This window comes from Castanea sativa, chromosome 12 (assembly GCF_040712315.1).
Source record: "Castanea sativa cultivar Marrone di Chiusa Pesio chromosome 12, ASM4071231v1".
NCBI classification, from domain to species: Eukaryota; Viridiplantae; Streptophyta; class Magnoliopsida; order Fagales; family Fagaceae; genus Castanea; species Castanea sativa.
Window position 1 is genome coordinate 31,880,370 of NC_134024.1, and position 16,278 is coordinate 31,896,647.

Consider the following 16,278-nt stretch of genomic DNA (forward strand, 5'->3'; position numbering starts at 1 on the left):
GAGGATTTTGTTTTTTTAAACCATTGTTTTTTATATTTTGAAAACCACCTATATAATTTTTTTATATTTTGAAAACAACCTATATAATTTTTTTGTATGGAGTACTGTAGATAATAAAAATGTAAAAATCTACATAAAATTAGTCGGAAACTTACAAGGGACTTGCAAATGGTAGGGGAAAAAAAAGTATTGCACTTAGAGTCCGTTTGGATAGAACTTATTACTGAAAATTGAAAACTGAAAACTGAAAACACTATAGCAAAATAATTTTAAAATGTGTGAATAGTACCGCGAGACCCATTTTTAATGAAAAAGTTACTGAAAAGTGAAATTTGTGGGTCTGTGAACAGTGCACGAATGCACTGTTCACAGAAAATTGGGTCAACACTTGCGGCTGGAGGAAAAAAAAAAAAAACAAAAAGCGGACGCAGAAACGCCTATCCAAACTCCACCTTAATGCAATTGCCATAAATGGCTAAGATTTAAAGCAACCTTTAAATCCTAACTATTGAATAAAAAAAAAAGGTAAAAAAAAAAAAGTGTTACTAGATGGAGGGGGGTTTAATAGCACAGTGCAATTGCATATTGTAATTACATTGAATCTCAATTTAAAAAATAAATAAATAAATTGGCTTATAATTATAATCCAAATACATAGTAGCACACTCAATTTATGGATTGGCTCAATCCACCTTCCCCAAATCACCTTATTGCTTTTTTCTTTCTCTCTCTCTTCTTCTTCTACTTCTTCTTTTTTTTTTTTTTTTTTTTTAACTCCTTAAAAGGTAAAATTAAAAAAAAAAAAAAAAACAAACAAAACAAAACAAAAACTGATCACTCAAAAACTTATCGCTACCTTAGGTCTTAGGACGCTTGGTAGCGTCACCGTCACCAACGGCTCATTGTTGGGCTGGTTGTCCATACAATGAGTTTGAGTTTTGATTTTATGGTCATGTGGGTTTTAATTTTTATTATATTATGTATTTTTGAGGGTGTAATTGTGTGTCATGCTCTTTATCTTATATTGTAAAAATATGGCATGTCACATTATTATTAGAGGTGTGAACCAGCCTTTTTACACGTTCTAATTTATTCTCATATTTATTACCACATTAATACAAATGCATGCACTTTATGGTGTAATATACAATCACAAAACCCAAAACCAAGATTATTCATACTTAACTAATGCCCCCAACTCAGCAAAAACCTTCAGATATTTTGAAATAATATTCTCTCTTTTTTCCACCTCTTTTGGAGGCTGGGAGTTTTGGGGAGTAGGGGTAGGGGTTCTCTGCATATCCATCTGATATTGATTTATTAAGCCTTCTATAAATTTCATATTACACAACTTGCGAATTTAAGGAGAGTAAGATATTTGAGTTTTTGTTCATCTATTTCTTAAAAAAATAGAAGGGGGGGGGGTTTTGGATATGGCTTCCAGATAATACCCCAAGCTTTGTAGGATCTCATAAACAAGAAGCTTCGGGTGGAAACTGCAACCTACAAGCATCTTCTTCAAAAACTCGGCATAAAAAACTGATTAGAATTGCTTTTTATCTTTGGTACAATGTCGTACAAGGTAATAGTGAATCACTATTCAGAGAAACTGTTAAATTAATACCCAACAAAAAATATCCAGTAAGAAGAGACATATGTGCTGCTGCACGCTTGAGCTGAAATACAAGCCAAGCAGCACTTCAAAAGAGGATTACAATTCCAGTTCAAGTTTTCACCTAGGGAAAGAAGACAACGCATTATTCTGACCGGGAGCTACTGCCAGTCACCCAGTTTTAACAGTTCAAAATACAATAAAAGCAATAATAACATACCAAACTGAAGTTACAAGATCTGACCACCCAAAATCAAAAAATATATTGGGCTGCAGTCAGAAGGGGAAAAATACAGCATGAATTTGGCTTCAAAGCTCAAATCCCAAGTTGAAGGTAGATTTTCAACAAGTAAAATATTTGGATGGAACTGGCCTACAAAAACAAGGGCCTATCCCAGCAAGCTGCATCTGTTAAAAAAACAGAAAAATCACTTATGCTAAAGCCACAACGAAACCTCCACCATTATCTACAGCTACGCCACCATTTTAGCATCATAGATTCATAGAGCATCACCAGACTTAAACCACAAATTTTTCTCTCTTCTAAAACTCTTTTGAACTATACACTAATTCATATCTACAACAGAGCTTGCCCATTCCATACAAAGCTCTGTTATCTTCATCTCACAAAGTCTCCTTCAGTTGCAGTAGTTTGACACTACCAGACACCCAAGTTACCTTAGATATGAGCTCAGGTAAAGCCTTGCCCCAATATCAAGGGGACCATCATCCCCACCTACTGCATGAAGTACTACAGGAATGGTTGAAAGGAGATGCACTGTGAGGGGGAAAACTCCAGGATCAACTTCAGTATTTGAAATGACAGATTTGCAAATGGGATCTGAAGCCTGAGCAGCAACACCAGTATCACCTACCTGTTCACTAGAACTCCCTCCAAACACCCCCAGTTCAATTTTCACATCACACGGACTTACAACAAATGCAATGTCTTCAAGTGCCCTCCATTTACCAGGGCCACCTCTCCTAGAAGAGCGTTTGTTAGCTAAACTAAGCACCAATGTGGAAGTAGTCTCGAGCCATTCTACTGTCAAGCCTTCTACTTCATCATAATATATCCGGCGCTCAATCTGATAGAATGACGGGATAAAAATTAAGGGCAGCATAGAGAAAAACAAATGGGAAAAAAAAAGGGGGAGAGAGGGGGGGGGGGTTAATTAAGGAAGATAGAAGTCAGAAACAACTTACAGCTAGCTTTTGAATATAAATGGACATGAATCTTGGCCCAAGACCCAATACTCTTGCTTCTGAAAATAAAATCTGCAGTAGGACAATAGGTAGGCCAAACATGAAGCACAATCCAAACACTGAAACACTCAGGATGAACACAACAAAGAGAGCAATGCCTAAACAACCATAATACCAACTCAAATTCAAAGTATTTGGCTCAATCAGACTGATAAAATTTTACCGGTTATTTTATACTAGGATGCATGGACACGACGAAAATGGTTGTGTGTGTGTGTCAGACATGGACATGCCTCAGACATGGCTGCTTACATGCCCGCCCCTGTGGTGTGTCCGACCAAAAAAATTATTTTTTAATTGGCACACGGGCTCGACATGGTTGCGGCCCGCTCTCAACACGGCTGACAATTAAAAAAATAATTAACTAAAAAATCAATGATTTTCTTCCCTACCAGTCTACCATGATAACAATCATTGATCTGTAGAACAAAACTTTTCAAAACAAACTTCCCTCTCTTTCACACTCTCAAACAGCTCCCCAGTTCTCTATCACACACTCTCTCTGTGTTGTGCCATCCTTGGCTTTCTCACTGCCAGATCAACCAAACAGCAGCATCGCACCTTGTCGGCCATCCTCAGTGTCAGATCGGTGACCCAAAAGGACCATTGCACCTCCATCAGATTTCTCAAAGTTGTTGCGGATCACTCCTCACCATCAACTTTACGTCTCTCTTGCGGTCTCGCCCACCTGGCCCTGTTCTCTACTCTAATGTTTTTGACTTTTTTATAAAAAAAATACTCCCTCCATCCTATTTAGTTTGTCCTGTTTGAAAAGTCAAACTTTTTAAGGAAACATCATTTATTGTCTTGTCTAACTTTTAAAAATGTATTAGTTTCCAAAACTACCCTTAAATAAAATTGTTGATTTTCTTTTCAAATGGAGTAGTTTTGAAAATTAAATAAGGGTATAATAGGAACATTAGTAAATTAATGATTTTTATTATTAGAAACAGGACAATATTTTAAGACATCACAAAATGGAATATAGGACAAACTAAGTGAGACGGAGGGAGTATATATATTTTGGGTGCATTTGAATACCGTTTATTTTGCTGAAAACTGAAAAATGAAAACACTGTAGCAAAATAATTTTTAAATGTGCGAATAGTGCCGTGAGACCCATTTTTAATTAAAGTTTTGGGGAAAAAAGATGTTTGTGGGTCCCGTGAACAGTGCACGGGACCCACTGACAGACGTGATGGAGGGCTTCTCAGTAAAAAAAAAAAGCTGAAAATGCAAACGCCAAAACTGAAACGCTATCCAAATGCTGCTTTTATCTTATTTTTGTTTTTGTTTCTAGAGAGTTCTGTTCTCTTGTATCTATCAAGAGAAGGGGTTTTAAATTGTAATTTCTTTTTTGGTTAAATACTTAAGATTGTTAGTTACCGATAAATTATAGTCTGGTTAAGTTTTTGGATTTTATTCATTTTTTATTATTAATTGTTATAAAATATAAATCTTCTGTTAAAATTATTATTTATTAGTACATTATGGTCAATTTACTGTTAAAAATACAATATTTTATTGTCAAAAATAATCATTTAGTTGCATTTTTTATATATGTTTGAAGTTGAATTATTTGTAGATAAAATTAATAAAAATGTGATTGCTACTAATAAATTATGCCCTAAAATACCTAAAAATAATTAATTAGTTACCATGTCCCTACATTGTCATGTCCTAGTTTTTTAAGAATTGCAGTGTTGCCTTGTCTCGTGTCATGTCAGTGTCTGTGCTCCTTAGATTTTACATTAAGCTTCTAATTAAGAATGCACTCTGTAAGATTGAAACAGTAGTTACAGTACAATGCTTTGAAATATTAATCTATCAAGTCTATTCATGAAGAGAATGAGGGCAAACACATTTCACATAGTGAGGGTACTTGGTTGTAGCATTCCTGCCAAATAATAAGGATATACACACACACACACACACTGGAATTCAAGTTAAGGATAACAAAAATCATGATGAAAGTATATGATATGAATATGTAATATACAGAGTATGGTGGCAGGAGGTATGACAAAAGCAGACATAGATAACAAATCCCAAAGTAAATGCAGCATTTAATGTTGGACAATGTAGCACCTAATGATGCACTAGTATCTTTCCACAATCACAATCCGCTAGTGGTAATAATTTGTTTTTAAAGGTTAATGAAAGAGGACTGCAAATTAAAATTGCGCTGAAGGAAAAATAAAAATACCTCTTTTTTCTTTAGCAGGACCCACATGTAGAGCTTGTCACAGGCATCCTTCACATGCCCGCTAGCCTGCTTTCTTTCATTGCAATAAGCAGCAACATCTGCAAGTGATTCAGAGCAGGGAACTCCATGCATTACTGCTGCAGCTGACAGTGCTTTCTTACCTTCCAGGGATTCTGCAGCATCTCTATCAAAATGAATACAAGTGAAACATCTTCTTGCCACTTTCTCACCCCTGCTAACTTTTGGCAATGATCCTCGATACTTCAAGTACAACTCCTCAGCCTCTATGGCTGCAGCCAGTGTCCGGTGCACTATAATATCAGGATACCGACGCAGTGGTGAAGTAAAATGAGTGTAGTGAGGAACAGCCAGTGCATAATGACCCCAATCATTTTCACAGTCTTTCTGATCTCCACTACAAAAGTAAGTAGCCACTTGCATTGGTCTTGAAGCATAGGAGATCAGAATGTCAAACAGCACAGTATCATCCTTGAGCTTTTCCCTGATTTGTTCCAGTGACTGATTAAACTGACCAGAAGAAGAAGTGTCCAATTCCAAACCATGTTTGCAACAAAATGCTTCAAACTCTCTAAGCTTCCGCGTATTTGGTTCAGGATGCCTCCGCAGTAATGCACTATCAGGAAAAGCTCTAGATATGATTTCTGCAGCTGTCCTATTTGCCAAAAGCATAAACTCCTCAACCAAAAAGTTTGACTCCTTCTGTCCACAAAGCATGCTATCATATGGTATACCATGATCATCAAATAGATAAACAACTTTGGAGCTCTCCAGACGTAAAGCTCCATCACTAAATCTCTTCTCCTTCAAAATTTTGGAGATTTCATGAAGGCTTATAACAGATCTAACAACGTCAGGCCACTTGAAATGGCCATACAACTGGGGATTCCCATTTTCAGTGATATTAGAACTATCCACATTACTTATTCCATCAATAATGTCCTGAGCCTGTTTGTATGAAAGCTTGCAACAAGATTGTATCACAGAGCGGCCAATCCAACGGTCAACAACATCCCCAACATAGTTGATGTCCACGAAAATAGAAAATGCAAGTCTATCTACTCCAGGGTTAAGAGAACATAGATTCTCTGAAAACATTGGGGGCAACATTGGTAATTTGCATTGTGACAGATAGACACTTGTTGATCGAACCTGTGCTTCTATGTCTATGGCTGTGCCAGGTAAAATAAAATATGACACATCCGCAATGTGGACTCCTACTCTGAAATTGCCATTGGACAATTTTTCAATAGAGAGAGCATCATCCAGTTCAATAGCAATGGAAGGGTCAATAGTAAATATGCACAAATTTCGAAGATCTCTTCTACTTTGAACTTCCTCAGGTGGCACCTCCCAAGGAATATTTGGAACGCTAGATAGTAATTCAGGAGAAAATTCAGATGATCGGATTGCATTTTCAAATAAAATTGCATTGATCTGTGCCTCTACTTCACTGCCCCGTCCAAAAATATGCAAGACATGGGCTAGCGGAACAGAACTTTCTTCATCCCATTCATCAATTCGTGCAGCTACCAGCTCCATTTCAACTGTTGAATCACCCTTCTCCAATCTTTTCTTGATGCAATCTGGCAAGCCCTTCACAAAGACTATCATTTTGGGAAGTTTGGGGTCAGTTGGTGTCAGGTGGATGTACTCACTGTCAGACAATGTCAATGAACTTTTGTTCTTTCTCTCCTTTCTGCAGAATTCACGGTAAGATAACCAGTTCTTAACATTAAGATGGCCAACAATAGCATCTCGTCGAGGAGACCTCTCAATTATGGAAACAATTCTGCCAGTTGGTCGTTTTGAAGGGAATGTGCTAATCAAAGAACAAATCCTGCTCACTGCTTTTACAACTTCACTCTGCCCATTAAAAGAACCTACATGCGAAGAATCTGAAGCAGCAGGGTGAACAAGATTACAACTAGCAGGTCCAGTCGGTTCTAAATGAACAGTTTCACCCACAAAAGTACCTTCCCCATAACAAGACCCCTTCTCAGGGTAGGGGCAACTTCTATAACGGGCACACTCGTAATCCACATCTACCTTACTTTTACCTTTAGAGCTATCACTAGCAATTTCACCATCTTCCAGGAGAATGTTACAATCTTCCACTGGTGCAGGATTGTTAGACATCCCGGTTGACCCTTTCATCCTGGTCCATAATGACGAAGGATCAACCTTGAGCACTACAATGTCTCCTTCCACCTGCATTATTATTTATAAAAAAATAAAAATAGAAATAAAAATAATGGAAACCAGAGCAGTTTTAAGCCTCATTCCATAGCAAAAAAAATATTGACATATAGAAGAATAAATCCCACTGTTAACACTTATTGATGAATTATCTGAATCCTAACAGCAGATACATGCAATAAAGTTGCCTTGTAAAAAGGGCACAAAAAGTCAATATATGCTTGTTTTCATTATAAGACAATGTACCATAACAGATAAAGGCAGATCTAAGTTATCACCAATTACTTTTTTTCTTGAGGCAATCAAAGATATGCAAAATAAACCAAATCCAAACGTACAGCTCTATTTTGGGCAGCAATTCCACTAATGAGAACATCCGTTGGTACCCCATCAATTTTGCAATAAGCCTACCAGCAAAAGAACAAGGTATTTGCATTATTTACTAAGGAATTTATAAATGAGGAGCATAGAGAAACATCAAAATTGTAACTTATATTTAAAAAAAATGTAACAAACCTCAAGTCTATTGTGAGCATTGACACGAAACAAAACTTTAAACGCATCACCTTTCTGAGACATAAGACGAAGATAACAAATGAGTCAACAATTTTCCATTCTCAAGAAACACTACCGCAAATGTTCCAACAGATATTACACATCAAGACCCATTTTCAAACTGACCTTTAATGCCTCATTGACAGCCTCCATGGACCAGTGTGGATCAAAATATTTTTTCTGAGAACCCTCAATATGAGGGGAAGGAAACATGTAGTTGTTTTTAGATGTCCCAGGTGATCCTCTGTAAAAAACTGGTTCAGGACAAGATTGTGACATGACTCTGTGACCAAAATCAGATACATGCTGATTTGGTATGTTTTGCTCCTCCATGGGGTTCGCTTTTTCACAGATATGCATTGTTGGCATAGAAGAGAAACCAACGTCTGATGCTCGGGTTAATTCATGCTCAATTGAAGGACACAAGTCCAATGCGTGCTCATTTGGAGGATGCATGTCCCATCCATGATCCATTGGAGGACGCATGTCCAATACATGCTGCTTTGTTGAAGAACTACTCAGAGATGCAGTTACATGATTACATGTTCTAACATCTCCCAAACACTCTGGTGCTTCCCCATGTAGTCCATTTACTGAATAAGAAAAAAGAAGGGTAAAAAAAATAGTCAGTTTGAAAGTTTGATATTGTGTACTTAGCCTCACATAGGGGACAAAGCCAAAACCCTGAACAGCCACAGCCATCATTTAGATGAAACGAAAAAGAGAAGGGGGGGGGGGGGGGGGGCCCCCCCCCACTTGGAGCTTTGAGCCTCAGATAAGGTTGTAGGAGGTGACATAAGGTAGAAGTATGTATGTCTTAGGCTGACAACAATTTGACACACGGACATGAACATGTTTTAAAGCTTTATAAACACCAGCTAACATTATGATCAACTGTCTTGATTACTATTGCGCTATAGAACTAGGATCAAATATAATTAATAATTAGGCCTGGATATATATATATATATATATATATATATATATATATATAGCACAGATAAAGAAACTTCAGTTGAGCTACAGACATTCAAGCCAATCCAGCTATAACTAAACCGGAACTTCCTCCTGCCATATTAATGGAATGGAGGGTGAAGTCCAGGTTCGAAACCCACTGGGTGTCTTTAGTTTTCACCCAAAAAAAAATATATACATATACATCTTAATCAAATAAAGCATGTTAGAAATCTTCGACATTAAACTCGGTGAAATCTTAAACCTAAGTGAATTCCCTTGGTTCTGACTGATGGGGTTAGTTTCCTGTAGGTTTTACAGGCTATAGGCGCGTCCAAAGGACTCTTCTTTTAAGAAAGGGTCCTATGTCTTGATGGCTTTTTTATTTTATTTTTTTAACTTATGCTCAAGCCATAACAATAAAGATTTACACTATTCCAAATGTAAATTGATCTAATCTTGCTCAAGCCTATAGATATTTTGTGTTTTGTATATGAACTAAATCTTGCTCTGTCTACCTAACACAATTATCACAAAAACCCAGCAATTAAAAAAATAATCTTAATCGAAAGTGAATCCAATCCTTTGTTCTTGGTAACAGTGATAAATTAAAATTCACCAAAAAGCCATGAAAAAACAGAAACCTGAAGTAGGAGGAGGAGGAGTGGATTGTTTGGATCGGCGATTAGATCGGCGCTTCTTCTTCTTCTCCTTATCGCCATCACAATTTGGTTCAACCACAGATTGTTGAACTAAGCCAGGCCTCATAATTTCAAATTTTTTAAATTTAAAAAAAAAATCAAAGAAACATAGAAAGAAAATTGGAAACCCTAGAGAAGACGAAGAGATAAAAATGGGGATCTTCCGATTGGGTAAAAAAATATACCGGAAGAAACCGATAATAATAATGAGAAAAGTAAAAATAAAAAGAAGAAATAATAAGAGCGAAAAATAAAGAAAGAACAAAAAAAAAAACAGAGGGAGATAGAGAGTTAGGGTTTTATATATAAGGTAGGTGGAAGATGGTAATGGTGGTGGAAAAGGACGTGGTGAATGGTCGGCGGGGACATAGGCGCCGACTCTTGATTCCTTTGTCTCTTTCTTTTTATTTTTATTTTTTAACTTTTCGCTTTCCTTTATTTTTTGATTGGGTGAGAGTGAGAGAGAGTGTAGTGGGGAAGCTGGGGGCCTTGGATCTCTCGACACGTGTTGTCTTTTTCTTCCTGGACTTTTCTAGACCACTTAGGTTGCATCTTTCAGTAGCTAAAAAAAATAAACTAGTTTTTTTTTTTTTTGTAAACTTTGCTACTATTTAGCTTATTTTTGCTATAAGTTATAGGTCTTATTGCACTTTTTAATACTATTTATGAACTCTACTCTATTATTTCAGTTACCTTTTAGCTTTATCTATATTACTTTTAGAGCATTCTTATCAAGTCTCCTAAATGCTATAAATCTTATTTTTTAGCAATTGAACCCCAAAACACGCACCCATTAAAACTGGTATATTGTAAAAATTTACAATACTACTACAGTGCGCTCTCATTTTTGAGACCGCACTGTAGCAAGCTTCTATCTTTTTTAATATTTTTTTCTCTCTCTTCAGACTAATTGTCAATCTCACTCTCACTCTCTCATTCTCGTTCTCTCTCATCTCTCTTTCTCAAATTCTCTCTCTAATGGGTCTGATGGGTCTTGATGACTGCAAGTGGGTCTGGGTCCAACGATGTAGGGTCCGACGGTGGTTGGGGTTGGTTGAGATCGTGGGTTGAGTTGGTTGAGGCTGTGGGTTGAAGATCGGGGTTGAGGTGAGGATCGGGGTTGCTTGAAATGGTGGGTTTTGTGGCGGTTTTGTGGTGGGTTTCGCTGCGGTTTGTGCCGTGGGTTTTTTTTTTTTTTGTGGTGGTTGGGGGTTAAGGTTGTGGTTGGCTGTGGTGGCTGTGGCTGTGGCCGTGGTTTATCAGTGATGAGCTTGAAAAGCTTAGGCCATGGAGGTTTTGAGAGCGAATATCACAGAGAGGGAAAAGCTTGAAGGTTTGTGCCGTGGGTTTTTTTTTTTTTTTTTGGGTGGTTGAGGGTTGAGGTTGTGGTTGGTGGTGGTGGCTGTGGCTATGGTTGTGGTTTATTGATGATAAGCTTGAAAAGCTCAGGCCATGGAGGTTTTGAGAGCAAATATCACAGAGAGGGAGAAGCTTGAAGGTTGGTGCTGTGGGTTTTTTTTTTGGTGGTTAGGGGTTGAGGTTGTGGTTGGTGGTGGTGGCTGTGGCTATGGCTATGGCTATGGCTGTGGCCGTGGCCGTGGTTTATTGATGATAAGCTTGAAAAGCTCAGGCCATGGAGGTTTTGAGAGCAAATATCAGAGGGGGGGAGAAGCTTCACCGAGTTGAGAAAGATGGAAATACAGTGGGAGAGAGAGACAGAGGGAGAGTGAGAAATAAAAAAAATGAATAAAAAATAATAAAGAAAAAATATTTAAATGATTTGTTAAAAAAATAAAAGTTTTGATGTACGTGATCTTGTAAAGTGGTGTGGTATATGTTATAAATATAGATTTTGAGATGGTAAATGCTAAAATTTTTAAAATGCTTGATAAGAATGCTTTTAGTAAAAAGTTTTCAATTTCGAATAAATAAGTTGTTCCTAAATAAACTCTTAAAGTCTGCTTGGGATCCACTTGTTTTGTTGGAACTGAAATTTTTTACTAAAAGTACTGTAGATAAAGGTAAAAGTTAGCTGAAATAGTACAATGACACCTATGAATAGTACCAAAAAGTGCAATGGGCCCAATAAATAATAGCAAAAATAAGCTGAATAATAAAATAAGCCGGCAAAATTTCATCATGCCAAACACACACTTTATGTCTGTTTGGCTAACTTATTTTTTGTCAATTCATTTTACTATTCAGCTTATTTTTGGTATTATTCATAGATCTCACTACACTTTTTGGTACTATTCACAGTGCTAGTAAAAGCAAGGGGTGCACTTAAGCACAAAGGGCTCTTGGACCCTAGGCGTAAAGTGCAAGTGCGCACCTGATTGAAGTGAAGCACACATTTTTAAAAAAATTTAAAATTATTATTAATGAGAAATGCAACAATCAAATTATCATATAAATTGAAATAAAACTTTTTATATAATTTGATGGGGTATGATAAAATACAACTCCAATATCGTCCATGAAGGTCGTCCAGGGCAAGGCCAGGAAAGCGAAGGTTGTAAAAACCTTGTCCGTAAAAAGCTCATCCAAGCAGGAAGATGCTTGGACGAGCTTCGCATGGTCAAGTTTGACAAAACCGCTCCGTCTCATCCAAGGGAGCCATCAACCTCGTTCGTGAGAAGGTCGTCCATATAGGAACGACCTTTCTTGGAAGCGAGGTACGCTCGTCAGAAAGACCCCTGGATGAGCCCTTGACACTTAGGAAAATTCCCGATTTAGTACTACAAATCCTTATCACATGCATAACTTCTGATGACAGTTATATGAGAAAAATGTAACTCCTAAACAGTTGTGGAAGTTATTCCTGAACCCTCAAACCTCCTTAAATTTACGGGAGGTTACAAGTCTAATAACCATTTCTAGGATACGCTATATAAATACTCATCCAGACCAGACAAATGCACGTTTTTACATTTCTTGAAAAGTTGGAACTCCAAAATTTAAGAGAGAAAACAAACTTTGCCATTGGAGGGTTCTGGGCTGGCAACCCAGGTCACCTTTGATCATTGTTCCTTCTTTTTCAGGCTTTTAAGACAGTCACCACACCTTTAAAATTCAGAGTATCCAGTCTACTGATTTTCTTTGCATCATCAGTTGGCGCCGTCTGTGGGGATTTCGTGCTCTTTTCGCTCGATTATTGGTTTTCAGAGATTCGCCTTTCCCAGACAAAAGACTGAATGGTTCGAACAAGATCAAGAGCTATCAGCCTAGGCCACCAGGAGAGTAGGGATGCTTCTAGAAATCCCCTCCGCGATCATTAGTCAGCGCTTGCCATGCAATTGCCTACCGTTCAACATATATAGTCCATGGCCGCCGCTATGGCGGAATTAATCCGTCAGAACCAAGAGTTGAATAGGGAGATCAATTTAAGGAGGCAACACCATGAAAGGCATGTGGAAGGGCAAGCCTAGAGTCAAGAGGATAGAGGAGAAAACGTTGAGTTCGAGAATCAGTCAAAGGATATTGCTTTAAGAAGAGTGCCACACTTGGAGAGGGAGATGGACCAGATGAGAAAATCTATGGATGAAATGAAGGAGAATATGAGACGGACGAACCCCGTGGATGACTTAGTTCACCGAACGGACTCCCCTTTCACGGCTTCCATCAATAGTCATCCCCTACCCCCGAAGTTCAAAATGCCTTCCTTAGATTCATATGATGAAAATCGTGACCCGTGTGATCACATCACTACCTTCAAGACCACCATGCACCTTCAAGGAGTTCTAGACGAGATTATGTGCAGAGCATTCCCTACCACACTTAAGGGACCAGCGCGGGTGTGGTTCAGCAAAATACCCCCAAACTTTGTGGGCTCATTTGAGGAGTTGAGTAAGTTGTTCGTCAATGATTTTATTGGAGGGCAACGCCACAAGCGTTCCTCTTCTAGTTTGCTAACTATAAAACAAGGGGAAAATGAGAGTTTGCGGTCTTTCATTACCCGGTTCAATAGAGAAGCCTTGACGATGGATGAAATGGACAACAAGTTGTTATTGGCCGCCTTCCATAATGGGGTCAACTCTGACTTGTTCATTCATGAGCTCTACGAGCAAGAATCACAGACTATGGCCGAGCTCATCTATTCGGCCCAGAATTTCATGAATGCTGAAGACGCGATTATAGCCAAGAAGAGGAAGAGAGAAGAGCATTCGGAAGTGGGTCACCCGCGTCGTCCAGATTAGGGTCCTCGTTCAAAGAAGGCTCGGGCAAAAGAGAAAAAAGATAGTAAGAAGGCGAGTTCCTCAGCGAGAAATCAGCAATACACTCCCCTAAATACGCCCCTAGAGCAAGTGCTTATGCAAATCAAGGACAATCTGTCCTTGAAGTGGCCAGAGAAAATAAAAGGAGATCATAACAAGCGCAATAGGAACAAGTATTGCCGCTTTCACAGAGACCATGGGCACAACACGGACGAGTGCTTTAATTTAAAGCAGCAGATAGAGAATCTTATTAGGCAAGGGAAGTTAAGGAATTTCCTTGGACGAGACCACAAAGACGAGAAGTTGAAGGCCAAGGTGGAAGAGTCATCACGAACCTCACTTGGAGAAATAAGAGTTATTATAGGGGGAACCTCAGCAGCTCAGTCATCCAAATCAAGGAAGACATACCTGAAGGTGGTGAAAAACATCTAGCTGTCTGAACGATCTCCCAGGACGTGGGAAGCGGACGAGCAAGCCATCACGTTCACAGACGAGGATGCTGAAAGAGTTCACAACCCACACGACGACGCAATTGTCATTACCCTACTTATTGCCAATTATACGACCAGGAGGGTGTTGGTAGACAATGGCAGCTTGGCGGACATTCTGTATTACCTCGCCTTCCAACAAATGAGGCTAAGACGAGATCAACTCCGACCAGTGAATTCACCATTGGTGGGATTTTGAGGAATGAAGGTGCAGCCTGTGGGCACCATTACATTACCTATGGTGGTTGGAGCGTACCCATAGCAGATAACCAAAGAGGTAAACTTCCTTATTGTTGATTGTTCGTCATCATATAATGCTATTATTGGAAGGCCGACTTTGAATAGTTGGAAGGTGGTAACCTCTACCTACCATTTTTCCGTCAAATTCCCGACCGAGCATGGAGTGAGTCAGGTACAAAGAGATCAGTTTGCCGCTAGAAAGTGCTACTTAGCCATGTTGGCAATGGATGAGCAAGTGTAGACAATGAACATCTACGAGAGAAGGATCATAGCAAAACCTACTGAGGCATTAGAAGATGTCCCTTTGGACTAGAGCATACCCAAGAAGTTCACTAGAATTAGGGCGAGTATGGAAAGGGAGACAAAGAATATTCTGGTCCAGTTTTTGAAGAAAAGCCTTGATGTCTTCGGGTGGAGTCATGAAGACATGCCGGGTATTGACCCAAGTGTCATTACCCATCGTTTGAACGTATATCCTTACTCCAAACCTGTGCGTTAGAAGAAGAGGGTTTTTGCTCCTGAGCGAGACAACGCCATCAAAGAAGAAGTTCATAAGTTAATTACCGCGGAGTTCATCCAAGAAGTCTATTATCCAGACTGGTTGGCGAATGTAGTCATGATAAAGAAGGCTAACGACAAGTGGTGGATGTGCGTGGACTTTACTAACTTAAATAAGGCTTGCCCCAAGGATAGTTATCCATTGCCACGCATTGACCAACTGGTGGACTTGACGGCAGGTCACAAACTGCTGAGTTTCATGGACGCCTTCTTAGGCTACAACCAAATAAAGAAAAACGAGACAGATCAAGAGAATACTTCCTTCATTACTAGTCAAGGGTTATTTTGCTACAAGGTAATGCCTTTGGGTTTAAAGAACGCGGGGGCGACTTACCAAAGATTGGATAACCATACGTTTCATCCTCAAATTGGACGAAATGTGGAGGTTTACGTAGATGATATGCTAGTAAAGAGTTTGGACAAGGAGAAGTATCTGGACGATCTTCAAGAAACTTTTGACACACTTCGGCGGTATAACATGAAATTAAATCCAAGCAAGTGTGCTTTTGGAGTCTCGTTAGGGAAGTTTTTGGGGTTTATGGTCTCGCATAGAGGAATTGAGGCGAATCTAGACAAAATCCAGGCGATACTAAATATGGAACCACCGAAGAACATTAAAGAAGTCGAGTCTCTTACTAGACGAGTTGCCGCCCTTAACAGGTTTGTTTCGAAAGCTACTGACAAATGTTTGCCATTCTTTAAAGTCCTTAGAAAGGCATTTGAGTGGACAGATGAGTGTCAGAAAGCCTTCCAAGATTTGAAGGCTTACCTCACAACAACACCGTTGCTGAGCCCGTCCGTACCTGGTGAAGAATTGTATTTGTATTTGGCAGTGTCCCTGCACTCTGTGAGCTCGGCATTGGTTAGAGAAGAAGGACGGGTTCAGAAATCTGTTTACTATGCGAGCCGGGCACTAAGAGGAATGGAAGGATGATATCTGATGATGGAAAAGCTAGCCTTTGCCTTAATCACGGCTTCTAGAAAGTTGAGGCATTATTTTCAAGCTTATGTTATCAACATCCTAACGGATCATCCCCTAAAGAAGGCAATGAACAAGTTGGAAGCCGCCGAATGACTAATCCAATGGGTAGTGGAACTAAGTGAATTTGATGGCAGGTACCAGCCAAGGAATGCGATAAAGGCACAAGCGTTGGCAGATTTCATTGCAAAGTTCACCCCAAGCCAAGGCGAGCTGGACAAAGAAGGAGTTGAAAGGTGGGTTATTAATGTAGACGGATTTCCACACTAGACGCAGAAGGGATTGGAG

The 16,278-nt window shown here is 39.0% G+C and overlaps 1 protein-coding gene across 1 annotated transcript; it reads right to left on the bottom strand.

Moving 5' to 3' along the window:
- Positions 1-1,579: 1,579 nt before the first annotated feature.
- LOC142619315 (DIS3-like exonuclease 2) lies at positions 1,580-9,779 on the bottom strand. Its single transcript, XM_075792376.1, has 7 exons — positions 9,455-9,779; positions 7,983-8,449; positions 7,818-7,871; positions 7,640-7,708; positions 5,085-7,313; positions 2,819-2,890; positions 1,580-2,700 (listed from the first exon to the last, which is right to left on the bottom strand). Exons 1-7 carry the CDS (start codon positions 9,576-9,578, stop codon positions 2,287-2,289), a joined length of 3,429 nt encoding a protein of 1,142 aa, XP_075648491.1. The 5' UTR covers positions 9,579-9,779; the 3' UTR covers positions 1,580-2,286.
- Between the last annotated feature and the right edge of the window lie 6,499 nt (positions 9,780-16,278).

Coding starts and splice junctions, on each gene's coding strand:
- LOC142619315 (XM_075792376.1), bottom strand. CDS start 9,578: ATGAGGCCTGGCTTAGTTCAACAATCTGTGGTTGAACCAAATTGTGAT. Junction 8,450..9,454: donor TCCTCCTCCTCCTACTTCAG/GTTTCTGTTTTT, acceptor TTTCTTATTCAG/TAAATGGACTACATGGGGAA. Junction 7,709..7,817: donor ATGCTCACAATAGACTTGAG/GTTTGTTACATT, acceptor TTTTGCTGGTAG/GCTTATTGCAAAATTGATGG.